Consider the following 18,737-nt stretch of genomic DNA (forward strand, 5'->3'; position numbering starts at 1 on the left):
ACTACTCGAGGGTTGCAGTACGCTTTTTGTGCATTTATTTCTCTGCTTCACAGTACTGTCTTCTCTTGGAGAGCTGGAGCTGTGGCTCCCAGTTCCCTGACTTGGGACACAGTCTGCTGTGTAGGAGACAGAAGGTCATAGTTGTTAGAGGCATGGTCTTGGGAGCCACAACCTGGCTGCGAAATCTGCTCTCCGACTTACTGACCATGGGACGTAGAGCCAATTATTTCACTCCCTGAGCCTCAGCAGCCGCATCTGTAAATCACAATTATGACAGTACCCAGTGCCAAGAGTCCAGGGTAGAGTGAGTGAGGAGGGAGAGATGTAGGCTCACTCGCCCTTCCACTCTTTCCTTCCCTGTGCCATGCCCAGCTACTCAGTCCTGCTTTGGCCATGCCAGGGAGCGAATGGAGAGCTGGGGGCTCCGTGGGGAGTTCTCAGTCGTGCTTGGGTGAAGTGTGGAGTGCTCTGTGGTTGTGTCCCAGGGGGCTGGCTCTATGGGGTGGTGCTGGCAGTTAGATGTCCTTGTTTCTGTTTGCATACAGCGTTTTCTTTTCGATCAGACCCACACTAAACTGTGTTCCCATTCTCTCGGATTAATGGATTTCCACGGCTCATCTCTAAAGGCAATGCTAATTTGTGTCGCCCCAAGACTTTCCCTCATTTATGACCGTTGTTTTCACTGAGCACCCACCTTGGCTGCCAGCCTTCTGGGGCAGCCCTGTCACAGTGGCTATCACTTCCTGCTTCACAGGGCGTGGCTTTCTTGGCTGTTCAGCTGATTCTGTTGCCGCTGCCGCTTGCACCACAACCACGACTTCCATTCTGCTGGTACTGCTGTCCCTGCTGCTGTTGTTAGAACTGCTCCCACCAATACAAAATCCTGACTTACAGCTACTGTCCCTCAATCACCTGTGCAGAAGGGAATGCCTGTTTTTCTGTGCTCATAGTAAGGAACCTTGCAAGACAGGCTTCTCTGGAATGCATACTGGGCCATTCTTTGTGTGCTTCAGGCTAGATGTGTTCCAGGTGAAAATGTGATTGGGGATTACTTTTTCTCATTAGAGGCAATAGCGTGTACTGCTTTCAGTAGCAGGTTAATGGATGTAGTAAAATAGGCTAATTTTGACCTCTGCACATCCCGGCCATGGTTTTCTAGTGCAAAGGCTAGAAACACATAAGAAGGATTAAAGATGCTGTTTATTAACCTTTTTGTTTCTGGGTACAAAGACTAATGCTAGGGTTGACAGTAAGCCTTTGAAACTAAAAGTCTAAGTTCCTGCCAAAGGAGAGGGATACAGTGCCTCTTCTGATGAAGACAAGCTGTTGAAAGCAGCAAAGGGCGCGCGTGTGTGTGTGTGTGTGTGTGTGTGTGTGTGTGTGTGTGTGTGTGAGTGATGGTGACAGCTGGCCAGGGACCCTGAAAACTAGTTAGCAGACCGACCACCCCTGAATACACACCATCATCTTTCTGGGCTGGTAACCCAGATGATGCATATGAACATAACTGCTTACTAATTTAAAGTCTTTATTTGATTTATATTTATTAAAATCACCAACTTCTGAGGTAATTTAATAATGAAGACATTGATATATTAACATAAGTAAGAGGATATGGTGACAATTTAATGTAAATTTCCATATGAGTTCATTGGTTACCAAGGAATGATGATTACTTATTCTTTTATGCAGATAAAATTGCATCATCATATATTCATCAATTTATTAAGAAATGTATCCATTATAAAAGTGGGGACCTCTTAGAGTAATGGAAATAAAAACAAAAGTAAACAAATGGGACTTAATTAAAGTTAAAAGCTCCTGCACACCAAAGGAAACTATAAACAAGATTAAAAGACAGCCCTCAGAATGGGAGAAAATAATTGCAAATGAAACAACTGACAGAAAATTAATCTCCAAAATATACAAGCAGTTCATGTAGTTCAATACCAGAAAAACAAACAACCCAATAAAAAGATGGGCCAAAGACCTAAACAGACCAAGGAAGACATGGAGATAGCCAATGAACACATGAAAAGATGCTCAGCATTGATTATTATAAGAGAAGTGCAAAGCAGAACTACAGTGAGGTATCACCTCACACCAGTCAGAATGGCCGTCATTAAAAACTCTATAAGCAATAAATGTTGGAGAGGATGTGGAGAAAAGGGAACCCTCTTACACTGTTGGTGAGAATGCAGATGGATACAGCCACTGTGGAGAACAGTATGGAGATTCTTTAGAAAACTAGGAATAGAACTATCATATGACTCAGTAATCCCACTACCAGGCATATACCCTGAGAAAACCATAATTGAAAGAGACCCTTGTACCCCAATGTTCATTACAGCACTTTTTACAATAACTAGGATATGGAAGTAACCTAGGTGTCCATCGACAGGTAAATGGATACAGAAATTGTTGTACATATATTTAATGGAATATTACTCAGCTAGAAAAAAGAATGCATTTGAGTCAGTACTAATGAGGTGGATGAACCTGGAGCCTATTATACAGAGTGAAGTGAGTCAGAAAGGGCAGGACAAATATTGTACATTAACACATGTGTATGGAATATAGCAAGATAGTGCTGATGAACCTATTTGCAGGGCAGCAGTGGAGATGCAGACATAGAGAACAGTGGGGGAAGGAGAGGGTAGAATGATTTGAGAGAACAGCACGGAAACATATACATTACCATATGTAAAACAGATCGCAAGTGGGAATTTGCTGTGTGACCCAGGGAGCTCAATGCAGGGGTGACAACCTAGAGGTGGGAGATGAGGTGGAAGGGATAGGATGGGAGATCAAAGGGGGATTCAGGAGGGACGTATGTGTCAGTTCAGTTCAGTCGCTCAGTCGTGTCTGACTCTTTGTGACCCCATGAATTGCAGCACGCCAGGCCTCCCTGTCCATCACCAACTCCCAGAGTTCACTCAGACTCACATCCATCGAGTCAGTGATGCCATCTAGCCATCTCATCCTCTGTCGTCCCCTTTTCCTCCTGACCCCAATCCCTCCCAGCATCAGAGTCTTTTCCAATGAGTCAACTCTTCACATGAGGTGGCCAAAGTACTGGAGTTTCAGCTTTAGCATCATTCCTTCCAAAGAAATCCCAGGGCTGATCTCCTTCAGAATGGATTGGTTGGATCTGCTTGCAGTCCAAGGGACTCTCAAGAGTCTTCTCCAACACCACAGTTCAAAAGCATCAATTCTTCGGTGCTCAGCCTTCTTCACAGTCCAACTCTCACATCCATACATGACCACAGGAAAAACCATAGCCTTGACTAGACGGACCTTTGTTGGCCAAGTAATGTCTCTGCTTTTGAATGTGCTGTCTAGGTTGCTCATAACTTTCCTTATACCTGTGACTAATTCATACTGATGTATGGCAGAAGCCAGCACAACATTGTGAAGCATTTATCCTCCAATTAAAAAAACTGAAAGAAAAAAGCTGTGGAGATACATAGATGAAATAAATGTAGTCTCTGCTCTCAAAAATATTTCTCTCATGTATCATTGGTTGGGCAAACAGATATAGTCCAAATAGTTATTATCACAGGTGTGAGTCTGATGCTACAGAATATGTAGGATGTACATGTTTATACAACTTAGCCCTACATATGAACTTAATCATTTCAGTACTTATATATAATCCATTAAAGTGCCTCATCATGGAGAAAATAAAACAAAAACAAAAACCCTGTAACTTTCAATGTTCCTAAATTACTATATTTGTGATTAAGCAATTAAAAAACTTATTTTCTAAAAATGAATTGCAGACTGGCATATGATCAAAACGGAAATAATTGGCTTTTAGTTTACTGAAAACAGGGCAGTTTTAGTTTAGAGATTTGAACACAAAACTGGAGATGTGAAATGGCCCTCCTCCATTTTTGGCCTTCTTCCTGAGTGTCCTTTAGGGTTTTCATTTATCTGTAATAATAGGATCAAGAGGAAAATGGAAGATATTGTGCAGTCCTGAACTGATGCCAAGTGCAGTGTAATTATTTAATAATTATTCAGAACTCATCTGTAAGTATGGTCTTCAAAGAACAATGGGAATGATTCCCCTTCTGTGGGGACCTACTGACTCACGAGCAAAAGGGATAAATAAAGTCCTCATAGAAGTAAAAATTATTCTTTTCTTTTAAAAAATATGTCCAGAAGATGTAAGATTTAATTGACCTAATCTTAAAAGACAGATGTAGTGGGAGAGAGGAGAGGATATGGTAAAATGGACAGAAATAGAAAACCCCCAGTAGGAGAGAAACTTAATTTATTATGGTTTCCCTTCCAGCCTGCCAGTTCTCCAAATGGGAGGAAGTTGGGAGGAGTTAGAATGACAGGGTACTAGGCAGAGACCTGACTAAGTCTAAGCTGAGACAGCCCAGAGGGAAAGCTCTGCTTTTACCTTAATATTTGTGGATGGGCTTCCTAGTGGTCTCTCTTGTGTCTTCAGAACTGTCCGTCAGCCTGTTAAGGACCACTCATAATTCAAGTTATGCCAAATGCTGAAATTCAGACTTTCCTTCAAATGCGGTAATGAGTGTCCCACAAAGAGAGGAGACCCTGGAAATGTCTTACTTTATCTGACGACCTGGCTACTGATGGGTCCTATGAAAATGACAATATGTCAGCATGTCTGTGCAGTTATGAAGCTGTGTTAGAAATTGTTGACCTTCCCACAAGACACCATTTCTCAGCTGAGATCAAAATAACTCATTTCATAATAAGCTGTGGAGGTTTTTCCTGTTACGCAGCCTCGGTTAACACTAGTCCAATATTGCTAACAATTTTAGAGAAGTACATGCTTATTTTTTCAGATAAGAAAAAGGGAAGCAATCCTGTTTGCATTTGTATCATTGAGAAGAGTCAAAGTGGTTTCTACATACATAGAGGAAAAGGAAGCCATACACTTTATAAAAAGAGTAGAGGGAAGAGAGTCTTGCAGCATTTTACTGTGAATTTTAGCAGCATGACCTTTCAGTGTTTTCTTTCTGTAACATCAGTATCGATAGCATTGAAGTGGTAACAAGAGCCGCAAAGGTAAAAAGCAACTTAGCTTCATCTGTTGTGATAGCTGTTGGTTAGGAAACTGTCTAACCGAGAGAGCTCTGGCCTGATGTATAATTTTCAGGGTGTCTTAGACATGGTTGGTCTTAAGCTTTCCTCTCTGAGGGTTTTCCGCATCTTTATCGAGTGCTTTTCAACCTGTAGTAAGTAAGTAAGCTTTTGATGCGTTTCTGAAGAGAGGGTGAGCATTGTGGCCGAAGACCAGGGACTGTGTCATTAGAATGTGTCACTTGTCACGGAACATACCCGAGAGAGGGGCTGTGGAATATCTCCATACCAGGACTTTCCAGATGAAAATAAGAATTAATTGACTCAATTCTTGGCACCTGTTTCCTAATTTGCTAAGTGACCATTTTCAGTGAATCCCTTCTCTGTCTTTGCAGTGCCTAGGATGGAGCTATGGTTATGAATCTGAATTCTTTTCTCCTTCACTCTCTCCACTCCACCTATATTCGGTCAATTACCAGGTATTTCCTTTCCATATTACTTTCTAGAGTTGTTTCTCTTTCTCCTTCTACTATTGTAATCCAAATCTCTGTGATTTTTTCCTTATACGAACACGACACCGTCCTGTTCTTATCTCATCTGCCTCACACAATCTCCCTAATAAAGAGAAAACAAAAATAGTTAATTCTCCACACTACACGATGGAGCTAGTATAACATAGCAGTTAAGGATATAGGCTCTGTAGCCAGAATGTCTGGTTTTGAGTTACAACTGTGTTGCTTTGGCATATGCAGTTACATAAACCTGTTTAAACATCTAAGCCTCAGTATATATGAAGGAACAAAAACCTTCCCTGATTGAGTTAATGTGAAGATTAGAAGGTGTAAGCATTTAACATAGGACTTGGTATAGAGCAAACACTCAAGAATAACTGAGGATTGCACTCTCCCATGTAAAACCTCAGCTTCTCTTCTAGATAAAGCCTGCATCCACTGGGCTTGCTCAGTGAGTCCCAGCTCCTCCGTCCAGCCCTGCTCTCACTTCTCCCTAGAGAGCTGTGTCCATTCTGAACCCCTCCACTGCCCTCACCAGTCCATTCTTTGTCTTATCTCACATTCACCCCCATCCTGTGTGTTTACCTGGGCGTCCTCACACTCAAGTCTGGCAGGTTCCCTTCCCCTCCCTGAACATTGAGCATTCCTCTTTTTGTGACTGACTCCCACTCACCCTGCAGGGTCTCGTGGATCACTTACTCCAGAAAGCTGTCTCTGATACTCCAGGACTCCTGAGGGACCTCTGAATGACTTCATAGCGTTTGCCATGTTGTCATGTAGCTACACGTTTCCTCGTTTGTATGCTCTGCCTGATCTCTTCTGGCGGCAGATTTTGGATCATACTTGCTTTATAAAAAATACTCAGTTCTAGGCAATTTCATTCAATTAATATGTGTTCAATAAATAAGTACCCAACTGGGGGACATTTTATGAAGTTTTATGATACCTAATACATAAAAGGCACCTCATTAATATGTATTAAATGATAAAATGCTATTGAAACCTTTTGCGTATCCTTTATTTCTGTAACAATCATGCATGAATATATTTAATATTTTAAAAATCCTTGAGTTATTTAATTCTGGTTTTAAAAGTCCTCATCCTAAATTCTGGAAAGCCCTAAAGTTCTCTTTTATGGGCTTCCCTGGTGGCTCAGATGGTAAAGAATCTGCCTGTAGTCCAGGAGACCTGAGTTTGATCTCTGGGTTGGGAAGATCCCCTGGAGAAGGGAATGGCTACCCACTCTAGTATTCTTGCCTGGTGAATTCCATGGATGTAGGAGCCTGGCAGGCTGCAGTGAGTCCATGAAGTCACAAAGAGTCGAACATGACTGAGGGACTAACACTTGTACTAAAAACTTAGCAAAGTTATATAATTTTTGGCCAAACATAAAGTATGGTTATGAAACGAAATAATGAAATGTATTTGTCTTTGCCCATCGTGCACCAGCTCTGAAGGCAGAGGTTTTGAGCTGCTAAATACAAAGGACTGTCAGTGTTTCGAAGACCAATAACATCTCCAAGCACAAAGAAACTCTTGTGTTCACTGGTCTTCAGTGAACTCAAGTTTTTTCTTTCTTAACAGAGTGAGATAAGAGTTGCCTTATTAGGCATGCCGCAAAGAAAATGATAGGATTTGTTTACATTAACTCTTCCTGTTGCTGGTGATACATTGCTTAAGCAAAAGGTGGAGTTACAGGTTCACTTGATGTAATTGGCTCATGTAATTTGGGAATAGCCTGATGCTCAGACTTGTTCTCTAAATACTATTTACTATAAAACTTGAAAAGGAACTGTTTGGAGAAGTGGCTGATTATAGAACTTGGGCAGAGAAAACATGAGGTGGGCCTAGGACAGTTTGATGTAATAAAACAAAAGACTGATGGAGTCATGTCAAAAGGTCACAGAAGCCAGTTTGAAGAGACCCCCAGTGGCCAAGTTCAGGACAATCTGAACATCCAAAAGAATAATGATTGCAATTAATTATTACACAAACAAAGATTTCAAAAAAAGGAAGGGAGGAGGGCAGGGAAGCTTGTTTTTCAGTGAGAATACCAGCCAATAAATGTGGAAGGAAAGATAGAATTTTGCTGTCTCAAAAGGAATAATTAAAGCAAGGGTTATCAGTGGATGAAAAGTGGTGAAAAATTATTGGGAAAAAGAACAGCCGCATGGTAACAAATTATCGCTCTCAGGATTTATTGATATAAAATAGAACCTGTATCTTTACAATAGATACATGTGGCAGTAACCATCTTAGCCAAGTGATCAAGCCTAATGTCAATAATAATGGGTTACCCTAACATTTTGTGTCTTTTGATATGATGAAATAGGAAGTTCACAGTATAAAATATTTTTTCCAAAACTGTTTAACTTGTATCTTGATGTAGCTTTGGTTCATAGGAGATATAAATGATGGGGGAATTAATTCAATGATACCATGAAGACATAATTAGACACATCCAGAATATGGGACATTCTGGGTCTGGACTCTTTTAAAATCAGTGTCATGGAAAAAAAAAAGGAAAAATTTTAGATTAAAAATACTGCAAAAAATAAAACATAATGGATAAAATTGAATTGGACCTAAGACTGGGTGTGGGTTTGGGGAAGCAGTTTAAAAAGACATTGGGGGAGGTGGGAGGGGGGTTCATGTTTGGGAACACATGTAAGAATTAAAGATTTTAAAATTAAAAAAATAAAAAACTAAAAAAAAAAAAAAGAATAGTTGGCAACTTATAAAAAAAAAAGACATTGGGTGGGCAATTGATGAAATTTGGATATGGGATGGATATGGAATAACATGAAATTATTGTTAATTTTCTGAGGCCCATAGTGGTATTATACATATTTAGGAAAGTGTCCTTATTCCTAGCAAATGCAGGCAGAGTTATTTAGGAGTAAAGTGCCATGATATCTGAACTTACTTTCACATACAGATTTTTGTGAATAAATAGAGAAATGGCTGGCACACAAAAGCCCCTATGGCAGTATGTTAACAGTTGTTGAGTAAATGGAATGTTCATTGTACTATTCTTTCAATTTTTCTTTAGGTTTGAAAAAAAAAAAAAAACTGGAAAAGGAAAGAGTTCAACATAGGAAAACAAAGCAAAAGTCTGGGATGGGGGGGCTTGGCAGGCCCAGCTCTATCCAGGGCTTCTGTGATGACATTAGGGCCTGCTTCCTCCATCCCTCACCTTTGTTCTGCGCTTGCACAGAGCCATTAGCAGAAGTGTGATCCTAGTGTTACTAGCCAGTTTTGTGGTAACTATGAAAATCTCCAGCTGTGATTAATAGAGAAGCTTGTTTTATTCATTTTCAGTATCCCCAGTGTCTGGAACATCGTAGGCATTCAAACACTGTTGACTGAAAAAATACATAAATAAAAGGGTGACCAAACATGATGACTGCCTGGAAATGCAGAGCGTACCAGTGATTTTCTTCAAATCCAGTAAATATTTGTGGAATTGAATTATTTAAGGGGCAAATAAGGTTAAGATTGATTTCAGAAGTCAGGGAAAGTTCTGTTTTTAAATAATCTCTTGTAATACATTCAGTAATGACTGTATTTCTTTTCTTTTTTCTTTTTTGCTTTCAGTAATACTTTTCTGAATTAACGATCAAAGCCCTTGAATGGAGCTCTACTGTAGTTTTTCCGACACGGGGGAAAATTTGAGTTTGGTGTGAAATCTTCAGAGGGTAGCATGTGCAATTATGCTTTGTTCCTTGGTGAGCTATGAGTTGGGCACTTAATTATGTAAAAAATATTGCAAGAGCGCCGTTGCATAATCCCCAAGAGAGTAATTATTGTCTGTCTTGGCAGAATGCAAGGCTTTTAATCTGTAAATAAGCAATTCTATGTGGAAGAGCTACATGCAGAGTGATTCTGTGTCATAAAGGTCTCTTATGAATTTTTAAAAATGAAAGCAGTAACTGAGTGTGCAGATTGGCTGCTGCTTTTGTGCTTCAAAGGGTTTGTGATGTTTCCCCTGTGGTTTTAACCCCTCCTGAAATATTTAAGCCTCAAGAAGGATTCCTGTAAAGGGTAAAACTATGTCTGGGTTAAGCCCATGCAAAACCTGAATGTTTCCAAAGTAGAAAAAGTAAAATATGCTTTCTGAAAATTAAAAAACAAACCAAGATGGAAATCAACAACAAAATAAAATGTTGACAGTGCTTTTTTTTTTAAAAAAAAGCAAAGATGCAATAATAGGCTAATAGATTTCTCACCTGTTGGCGGTTAATATCTTTATTTTTAATGTGTGCCATTGCAGCTATTTCCGAAATTCACTTTCAGAGTACGTGTGTCCTTTGCTTAGTTGGATCTGAATCTTAGATGTGGAAAGTAAATTCTGTTGGTTGTTTAAGTTGTGATGGCGGCTGCCTTACCTCTTGTCCCTGTTGGTGTCAATGAGCTGAATGTGTTCTCCACGGTTAGCTTCTGTTCCTGAGCATCAGACCCTTTTCCTTTGCCCACTCAAGGACTTCATTTGGGTGACTGTGCCTCTTGCTTTCTAGAAACACGTTGTAAACAGCTTCCATTGTTAAAAAGCCCTTCCTTGACCTCTCTTTCTTGCTTACTACCTCCTCAATCCTCTGTTTTCTTGTGCAGCAAAACTCCCCAGAATCTATTGATATATTCTGTCTTTACTTTCTGTCTTCCTATTGTGTCTTGAAGCTGCTCCATACAGCATTTCCCCACCACTATCCTCCACATGGAACCCGCTTTTGTCAGGGTGCACCTATTTAGCATTCAGACAGCCAGATTTCAAGGAAAACACTTGGTCAAATCTTATTTGAGTAGCAGCAGCAACTGACACAGATTATCACTCCTTCTTTCTAGAAAGACCTTCTTTACTTGGCTTCAGGGAAAGCCTCTTCACTTGGTTGTTCTCCTTCATCACTGGGTCCCTCTTTCTCAGCCCCTTTGCAGGCTCCTTTTCTTTTCCTGATCTAAGATGACCTGACCCCAGATCCTTTCCCCTCTTCTTTCTCTCAAAGTCATCTCAGATGATATCATGGTTAAAAATGTTTTGTATACTCCAAAGACTTTCAGGTTTATGTCTGTGGAGTACACACCTGTGCCCTGAACTCTGGATTTGTATATCCAGTTGTCTGCTGCCCCATGTTCCATGCATGACTAATAGGCATCTCCAATTTAAGAGTCAAAATTGAACACCTTCTCTTCCCATGGCTGTCTCTCAGCAGGATTATTGTAATAGCTTCCTATCCAGTGTTACTCTCTCTAACCTTGCTCCAACTCCTTTTGATCTGTATTAAAAAAAAAAAAAAAAACTCTGAAAAAAGAGCAGTAGGACCTGCTGTAGTCCAGGAGGAGATGGAACAGTAGCTGGGCTGTGTGTTGGAACAGAAAAGGAATAGAGAGAGGGTTATTGGATAGAGGAATGGCAGAGTTCAAGCATGGAGGCAGGAATGAGCATGGAGTAACGAGTGCCAAGGAGGAGACCAGCCTGACTGCATAGTGGGGCACAGAACAGAGGACCTTAAAAGCTCAGGTGAGAAGTTTGTACTGATATGTCTGTGCATATTTTGAATAAAAGAGAGGGGCCTGTTTATAAACCTACTCCTGAAACTTTAGCACCATGCTATCCATTTTGACAGCAACTAACCACACATGGCTATGGAGCACTTGAAATGGGGCTAGTTTGAATTGAGATATGCTGGGAATTCCCTGGTGGTCCAGTGGTTAGGATCCTTTCACTGCCAAGAGCATGGGTTCAGTCCCTTTTTGGGGAACTAAGATCCCACAAACCATGTAGCACCACCCCTCCCTCCACAAAAAATAACAACTGAATTGAGATATGCTGTAAGTATACAACGCATATTAGTTTTCAAAGACTTAGTACCAAAACTACCAAAACTAATATTTTATATTGATCATTTGTTGAATAGTAGTATTATTTTTAATATAGAGTTAAGTATTATTAGAAAAAAAGCTACAAGGATATATTGTACAGAACACAGAATATAGCCAACAAACTTTAAATAGACTATAATCTATAAAAAAAATTGAATCATACCAAGAATTCCCTTTATTACTATCCCTGGTAATATACCTAAGAATGGACTCTGAAAAAGAATATTCCCCTGTATGAAAACCATTACTGTGAAGAGCACCAGGAACAAAAATATACAAGGTGAAATATCCATCCGGCATTAGAATGAATGTTTTCTATGTACTTATTTCTCACTGGTTATAACGAAAGACACAAATAGAATGACTAAAATCAAAGAAGAAAAAGAAAAATCAATGAAATAAAAATGTCTGGGGAGAGAAAAACTGTGCAGAAAATGGAGGTTAATGGAACTAACTAATACATAGCTCATAGCAACTTCTGAGCTTCCTGGCAACCCGTGCAAAAAAGGAAAATACAAAATGCTCCTGTGCTCTCATAATCTTACAGCTGTCCAAGGGAGTACTGGGTTTTTCTAAGCATGAAATTCTGAAAGAATTTAATGAACTAACATTGCACATCTCAGGAGCAATGTTTGTCCTTTTGCATGCTTATTCTAGCACTTTCTGAGTACGGTGAGCCAGAGCAATAAGACTCTGACCCCTACATATCCCTTGGTCTCATCTCATTGCACACCGTGGGGAAACAAGAGAGGAAGAGGCAGAAGAGGACGTTTTGGAGGAGTGATAACAGCATCCCTGGGGTTGCCTGCACCATGCAGGTGTAGATTTTCCACATGAAACTTCTGCCAGGCACAGGGAATTGGGCAGCTGCCACATCGGCCTCAAGCTAATCCCTCCTGTAGAGATCCAAACAGGGCGACTTTGCGTTAGATGCAGCACTGCAACTCACCCACTCCAGCCCCAAGAACGCAGCCTTAAAGACTCAGACATCCAACCAATCGTGTACTTCGGAGAACTGGAGAATTTGAGCTCTGGTTCACTCTAGCAGCTTACTGCAGCACCCCTTAAATTACCACCTCCAGTGTGTCAGTATGAAAACCCAGCTGCCTTTCCCTGTGCCTGAAAATTCTATGACTTGAGGGGTGTTCTGTCAAAATATTTCTCAGAACATTTCTTGAGGCTATAAAAGAAAACTGAGCCAAAGAGCTTATCTACAGGTCAGTCACTCTGTGGAGAGCCATAAAGATAATTTTTGCTAAAAAAAAAATTTTTTTTTTTTAAAGAAAGAAAATAAACCCTTTAAAATATCAGATCATATTCCAGTTCTGTCCCAAAGTATCCAGTGACTTCCCATCTCAGTCAGAGTAAAAGCCTGTCCAGCAGGATCCTTTCTCATCTGGCGTCACTGCCTTCCCAGCTCACATCCTGCCTTTCTCTTTGTCATCCACTCTGCTCTGTCCATCTTGGCCCCTTCCTCAGACATAACCTCAGAAGCCTCCACCTCAGGACCTTGACATCGGGTGCTACTTAATGCGGAGTACTCTGCCCTGTCATTCTGCATGGCTGCTCCATCCCCACCATCAAAGCTTCCCTGCTTATCCGTCCTCTTCCCACCGACTCCTTCTCTAACCATCTCACTGAGGCTCCCTCCTCCCATCCCAGCACTCCTGATCCCTTCTCCTGGCTTTAGTTTTCTCTATTGCATTTACCACCGTGCAAAAATAAAAATAGTTACTTTTTTGTTTCTGTTGCTGAGTTGGTTCTTGTCTCCTCTTATTAGACTGTAAGTATCATGAGGGCAGACTTTTGTCTGCCTTGTTCACAGCTGTGCCACGGTGCCTGGGAGAGAGTGGGTAGTCATTAAATATTGCCGACAAGGTGATGGAAAACACCCTCAAGAGCAGATGGATTCTTCCTTGGCGTTTTCTCAGCATTCTGGGTGTGACTGAGGATAGGTGCATTTAGCATGATTCAGTATATACTAATAGCCCTTTCCCATCCCTCAGTTTCTCTGTTTGAAGAACATAAGGACGTTCCTCACGGCCTGTTGCGAGACGTTTGGAATGAGAAAGAGTGAACTGTTCGAGGCATTTGACCTGTTTGATGTCCGTGACTTCGGAAAGGTAATTACTTTTTATTTTTTTAAATGTATTTTTATACTTGAGAACGCTTTATCAAATACTGTTGTTTATCTTGAAGTAGGACATGTGACTGAAGTGGTGTGGGCATTATGTAGTTACATTTTACATATAGGTGGCTTAGCCGAAAAAAAAAAAGAACAGTAGAATTATTATTGTTTTTTTTTTTTTTTTATTTAAAGCGTATAAGGGGTTTATACTTCTATCCAGACATAACTTTTCCTGTTGGTTATCTCAGAAAGCAGGACTGCTATTTTCCTTCTTTTAGATAGTTGGGCTGTCATAACTGAGGACCCGTATTCTTTCCTTCCAGACTTCTCCAAAACTGAAGGACACCTAATATTTGGGAGCCGAGAATGTTCTGTTGTCTGTTTTGACACTTGGGTCAGTGACTTGCAGAGGACATGAAATTACTGAAATGTTTGAGGCTGTTGAATAACTCTTGTTGCCTTGATTTCAGCAGATACATGTTAGAGTTTAGATTTCAGTGGTATTTGTCATGTATAGATTGGTTCTTTTTTCCTTTTCTTTTTTAGTTGGTGGAAAATTGCTTTACAGTGTTGTGTTGATTTCTGCTGTACAGCAATGCAAATCAGTCGTAATTTTCTATGTATTCCCTTGTGCTTGAGCCTCTCTCCCCTCCCCGCACCCAGGCTTCTGGGTCATCAGAGTGTCAGCCTGGGCTCCCTGTGGAACGCAGCAGCGCCCCAATAACTGTTCTGTACATGATAGTGTACTATGTCAGTGCTGCTTTCCCGAGTTCTTCCCATGCTTACCTGCCCCCGCTGTGTCCACAGGTCCATTCGCTACTAGGTGTAAACTGGTTTTAATATTTGCTCTTATTGTTTGTACACCAAGCATTTGTGTGTAATAGTTGACAACCTTTCAAAAGAATGGAAAGAAAAAGGATAGGAATCATCCTATCAAAAGTTACATTCATTTATTTTGAAGTGATTAAGCATAAGGGCAGTTAGGTAACCCCTGTTGATGTAATTGTTTTATGAAAATACAGAAGCAGGGAAAAACCTAAACCGGAGAAATTTGCTCTTACTCTGGTAATTCACATGCTAGTATCTCATCAAAAAGCTGTTTGAAAGTGATACTTCATTTGATTTTTACATTGTAGTAGTTGATTATAAAATAAAAACCAGGCAGTGGATTGGTTTGCTTGGCAATGGGAATAAATAGTACAAAGTTGAAACAGAAATGTAAGAAATTTAATGCTGACATGCAGCAAGTATGGGAAAGCCCCCCTGTCCAGGGAGAGAGAAGGCTTGGGTTTGCTCTTGGTCACTTTGTGATCTTCTGAATGTCAGCAGTCTCCTCCGTCATCAGACCACCTGCCCGCTTAGTAGTTTGTGCAAAAGGAAATAGGTATAAGGATATGGTTTCTAGAATTCCTCTTTTCTCTGGCCAGCTGTGATTTAGTTGTCTTGAGGTCCAGCAGTGTGTTGGAGGATAACGTATGATGACAGTTACAAGGAACTGAAAGCAAAGGCTCCTTTTCTAAAGAGGTGGTGGCACGTTTGTCTTTGACCATGAAGTGGATCCATGAAGATGGAGAGAAATCAGATAGAACCCCTGGTGAAGTGGGTAGTTCTCTAGTTTGTTTGCCCCAGAAAAATGCCTTATCAGTTTATAAAGATATCTTTTGCTATTCTTATTTTTTAAAAAAATCTTCCTTTATCCTTTATTTTCTTCCTCTTTTTTGGGGAAATGAAAAATGAAAATGAATTGGGGAAATGAAAAATGAAAGAAAAGTCTTGATTTTTAAAAGATTTTCAGAAAGTCCATCTCTTTTTTTGGCATTTGCACAAACAAAAATGGTGTTGACAAAGACTGGGAAATCATAAAAATTGTTTAGAAATGCATGGCTTTGTTTTAGTGGAATAATGTTGCACACTAGATTAATTAGACAATGTAAGCTTTGTAGGAGAGCTAAGGTTATACAAAGTTAAATGTAAAGGAATTAACCATATGTTTCTCAAGCATTATTGTAGTTCTGACTTTTTAAAATATTTTGGCAGTGGTAAGTCTGAAGCAGAATTAAACCTGAGGTTGCAGATGAGAACTTATTCCTGTGTTTGCCATTTTAAAATCACATACAATTTTGCTACTGCCAAGATTCATGCAACCGTTGTTTCAGAACTGTTATTTAAGCTAAATAAATCACTGAAAGTTAAAGAATTTAAGGGGTTGTTCAATAATTTACCAGTATTACTACTATTAAATATTATTATTCTCAGCAAAACCACCAATGCCACCACTTACTGAACACTTTGGATGTAGCAAGTATCTTTCCAATCTTCAAATATATTTTTTAACCTTCATATGAGGTGTAAGTACCTGTACTATTTTCCTCCTTATACAGATGGGCAGACCTGTGTCTGAAATCCACATTTCATCTAGTAGAGACTGGAGCAGTGGTTTGACCCAAGATATGAATGGTTCTCCACTGCTGCGCAGGAGAACAAACCTTCCCATAGCCAGTACCCTGGCTGGCACTGTACCTAAGTGCTTTGCAAGTATAAACTCAATTCTCATATCAATCCTGTGAAAATACAGGGCTTTCCCAATGGCTCAGTGGGTAAATAATCTGCCAGCAATGCAGAAGACATAGGAGACATAGGTTCGATCCCTGGGTCGGGAAGATCCCTTGAGAAAGAAATGGCAACCCACTCCAACATTCTTGCTTGAAAAATCCCATGGACAGAGGAGCCTGGCGGGCTGCGGTCCAAAGGTTCCCAAAGAGTCAGGCGCGACCGAGTGACTAAGCACACAGTAAATATGAAGGCCCTAATACCGTACCCATTTGCAGATCCTAGATTGTAAGTGGTGAAACTGGGACAGTTGATGCAGTTTAACATCTTTAAGTTAAGAAAGGTGAATAGAGTGGTAATTTAGAGACAAAGTAATTTCTGGTATTGTGGTTGTCAATGTTAACAGGATGTAGACAGTTTAGTTTGTATCTCTCTGTTCCTTGAAGTGTAATTAAAATTTTTCATTAACTTAAAAAATCTCTTTCTGTGTGCTCCCTGTCTACCTTCCTTCATACAAACAGTGAATCTAGGATCCATGTGTGTTTGGTACCTTTTCACCTAGAAATGTATTAATTGCAATAACAGTACCTATTATTATTTTTGTTTTAATAGCATTTTGAAGCTTGGGGATTGCTTCAGATCACTGAGCTTATTTGATTCTCATAATAGTCTTGGTGAAGGAAGGAAGCAAGTGTTCCGGCTTTTCCAATAAGGAAACCGGGGGGTGGGGAGGTTAAATGGTGACTTCAAAGTCGCTATACTTGGGGATCGAGCAAGGTCTGGAGCTCAGAATTCTGACTTCCCAGCCTTCTGCTTTTCTTGTTTGTGCCTATATCTTGGGTCTCAGTGCTGTGCTGCTGCTTGCCTAAGGAAAAGGATGAACTCACAGGAGAAAAACCAAAGGAATGTATTAAATAAAAAAGCACAAGCAATTTGTCACTTGGAATTAATTATGCTTTATCTTTAGAAAGAGAGGAAAGATTTAAGATACTGCATGAATTAGATTTAGGATACTGCGTGTGTTCACACGAATAAGTAATTTTCCTTTTCGCTTATGAGATAGTGAAGAGCATACATTTTAGGTACTCTAGAAAGGCTTATGATAATTTAGCCTTTCAGCGTTACCTTTAATTTCTAGTATTGAGCTCTTAACTCACTGAAAATAGAGTATTAGTTCAAACTTACATGTCAACAAAAATTACAATAGTTCTGAACACTTTCAGTACATTCGTTATAAAATCACACAGTGCTGTACAATAAATTGAGTAACTTGAACTCATTCATGAGTCAGTTAGAGAGGTCTTAAGGTTCATTCTGACTTTGAGGGTTGTTAAATATAGTTGGCTCTTGAATAGCAAGGGTTTGAACGACTTGGGTCCACTTACAGCAGATTTTTTTCAGTAAGTACTACACAATCTATGTTGGTTGAATCCACAGGAGCAGAATTTTGGATATGGAGGAAACGTGTATACGGAGGCCTGACTGTAAATTTGACTGTGGGGAGGGTCTGTGCCCTGACAACCCTCTCCCCACTGTTGTTCAAGGGTCAGCTGTGCTGAACAAGGTTCCTGTCAGAGGCAGAGTCCTGGCCTGAGCCTGCTGAGTCTTCTCTCTGCTCTCAGGTTGGCGGAGCTTATGTGCCCTGGTGGTTCAGAGAGTAAATAATCTGCCTGCAATGTGGGAGACCTGGGTTCAACCCCTGAGTCAGGAATATCCCCTGGAGAAGGAAATGGCAACCCTCTTCAGTATTCTTGCCTAGAGAATTCCAAGGACAGAGGAGCCTGGTGGGCAGCAGTCCATAGGGTCACTAAGAGTTGGACACGACTGAGCGACTAACACTTTCACGTTTCACCACCTATTTCTGCCTATGTTTTTGTGAAAAGTCATTTACTTTCTTTTTAAAAAGATTGGATCCTTCTCTGGCTTTCTAGTAACAGCAAGGAAAAAAAAAGTAAGTAAATTATGTTAGTTGACACCTTTGCTTCAGAAATGTAATTTTAAAAATCCTTTCTTGCAAGGAATGTTAGAAATTATTAAAATTATATTATTTTTTACGTTGCAACAGGATCTGTAAATTGGCTCACTTTCCTGCTGCATATAATGGATTTTCAGTTCCTCTGTTCAAATTGTCATTTTCTGATGAACACTTTTGTTGTTTGGAAATATCTCCTACTGAGCTGTCTGTTGGCACATTTACAGTACGGAAACACATGGAATTTTTCTTTAATGAGACCATTTCTAGTGAGTAACAGAAATCAGGCGGCTGCTGCTGTCCACATGAGTGATGAAGTCAGTTCCTTCCCTTGACGGCTCTGGGTGGATATAAGGGCCTGCTTCCCTCTACCCACAGATGTCACGTCTGTTGTTTCAAGTGTTATAAAGCACCTGGCAGGTGTAAGGTGATATGTTTTCTTGAATCACAGAATCACACCCGGCTGAAGGTAGTTACAGTTGATTTTAATAGTGATAGGGTAGTTTCTATATGTTCAAGTTTAGGACAGGCACCTTCTATAGGGATTTAGAGCATTAGCTTAAGGGTAGGTTGGGGATTCAGGTTTAAAAGTTATTGAGAAAAGGTAGTGTCATATTTTTGTAGAAGAATGTTG

The 18,737-nt window shown here is 40.2% G+C and overlaps 1 protein-coding gene across 1 annotated transcript in view; it reads left to right on the forward strand.

Moving 5' to 3' along the window:
- Positions 1 to 18,737, forward strand: part of VAV3 (vav guanine nucleotide exchange factor 3) — a 432,262-nt gene that overhangs the window by 80,463 nt on the left and 333,062 nt on the right. Inside the window, exon 2 of the mRNA XM_068966607.1 lies at positions 13,460 to 13,576. Within this exon, the coding sequence (XP_068822708.1) occupies positions 13,460 to 13,576 (117 nt within the window). The remainder of the gene's footprint in view (positions 1 to 13,459; positions 13,577 to 18,737) is intronic.

This window comes from Capricornis sumatraensis, chromosome 2 (assembly GCF_032405125.1).
Source record: "Capricornis sumatraensis isolate serow.1 chromosome 2, serow.2, whole genome shotgun sequence".
In the NCBI taxonomy this organism is placed as follows: domain Eukaryota; kingdom Metazoa; phylum Chordata; class Mammalia; order Artiodactyla; family Bovidae; genus Capricornis; species Capricornis sumatraensis.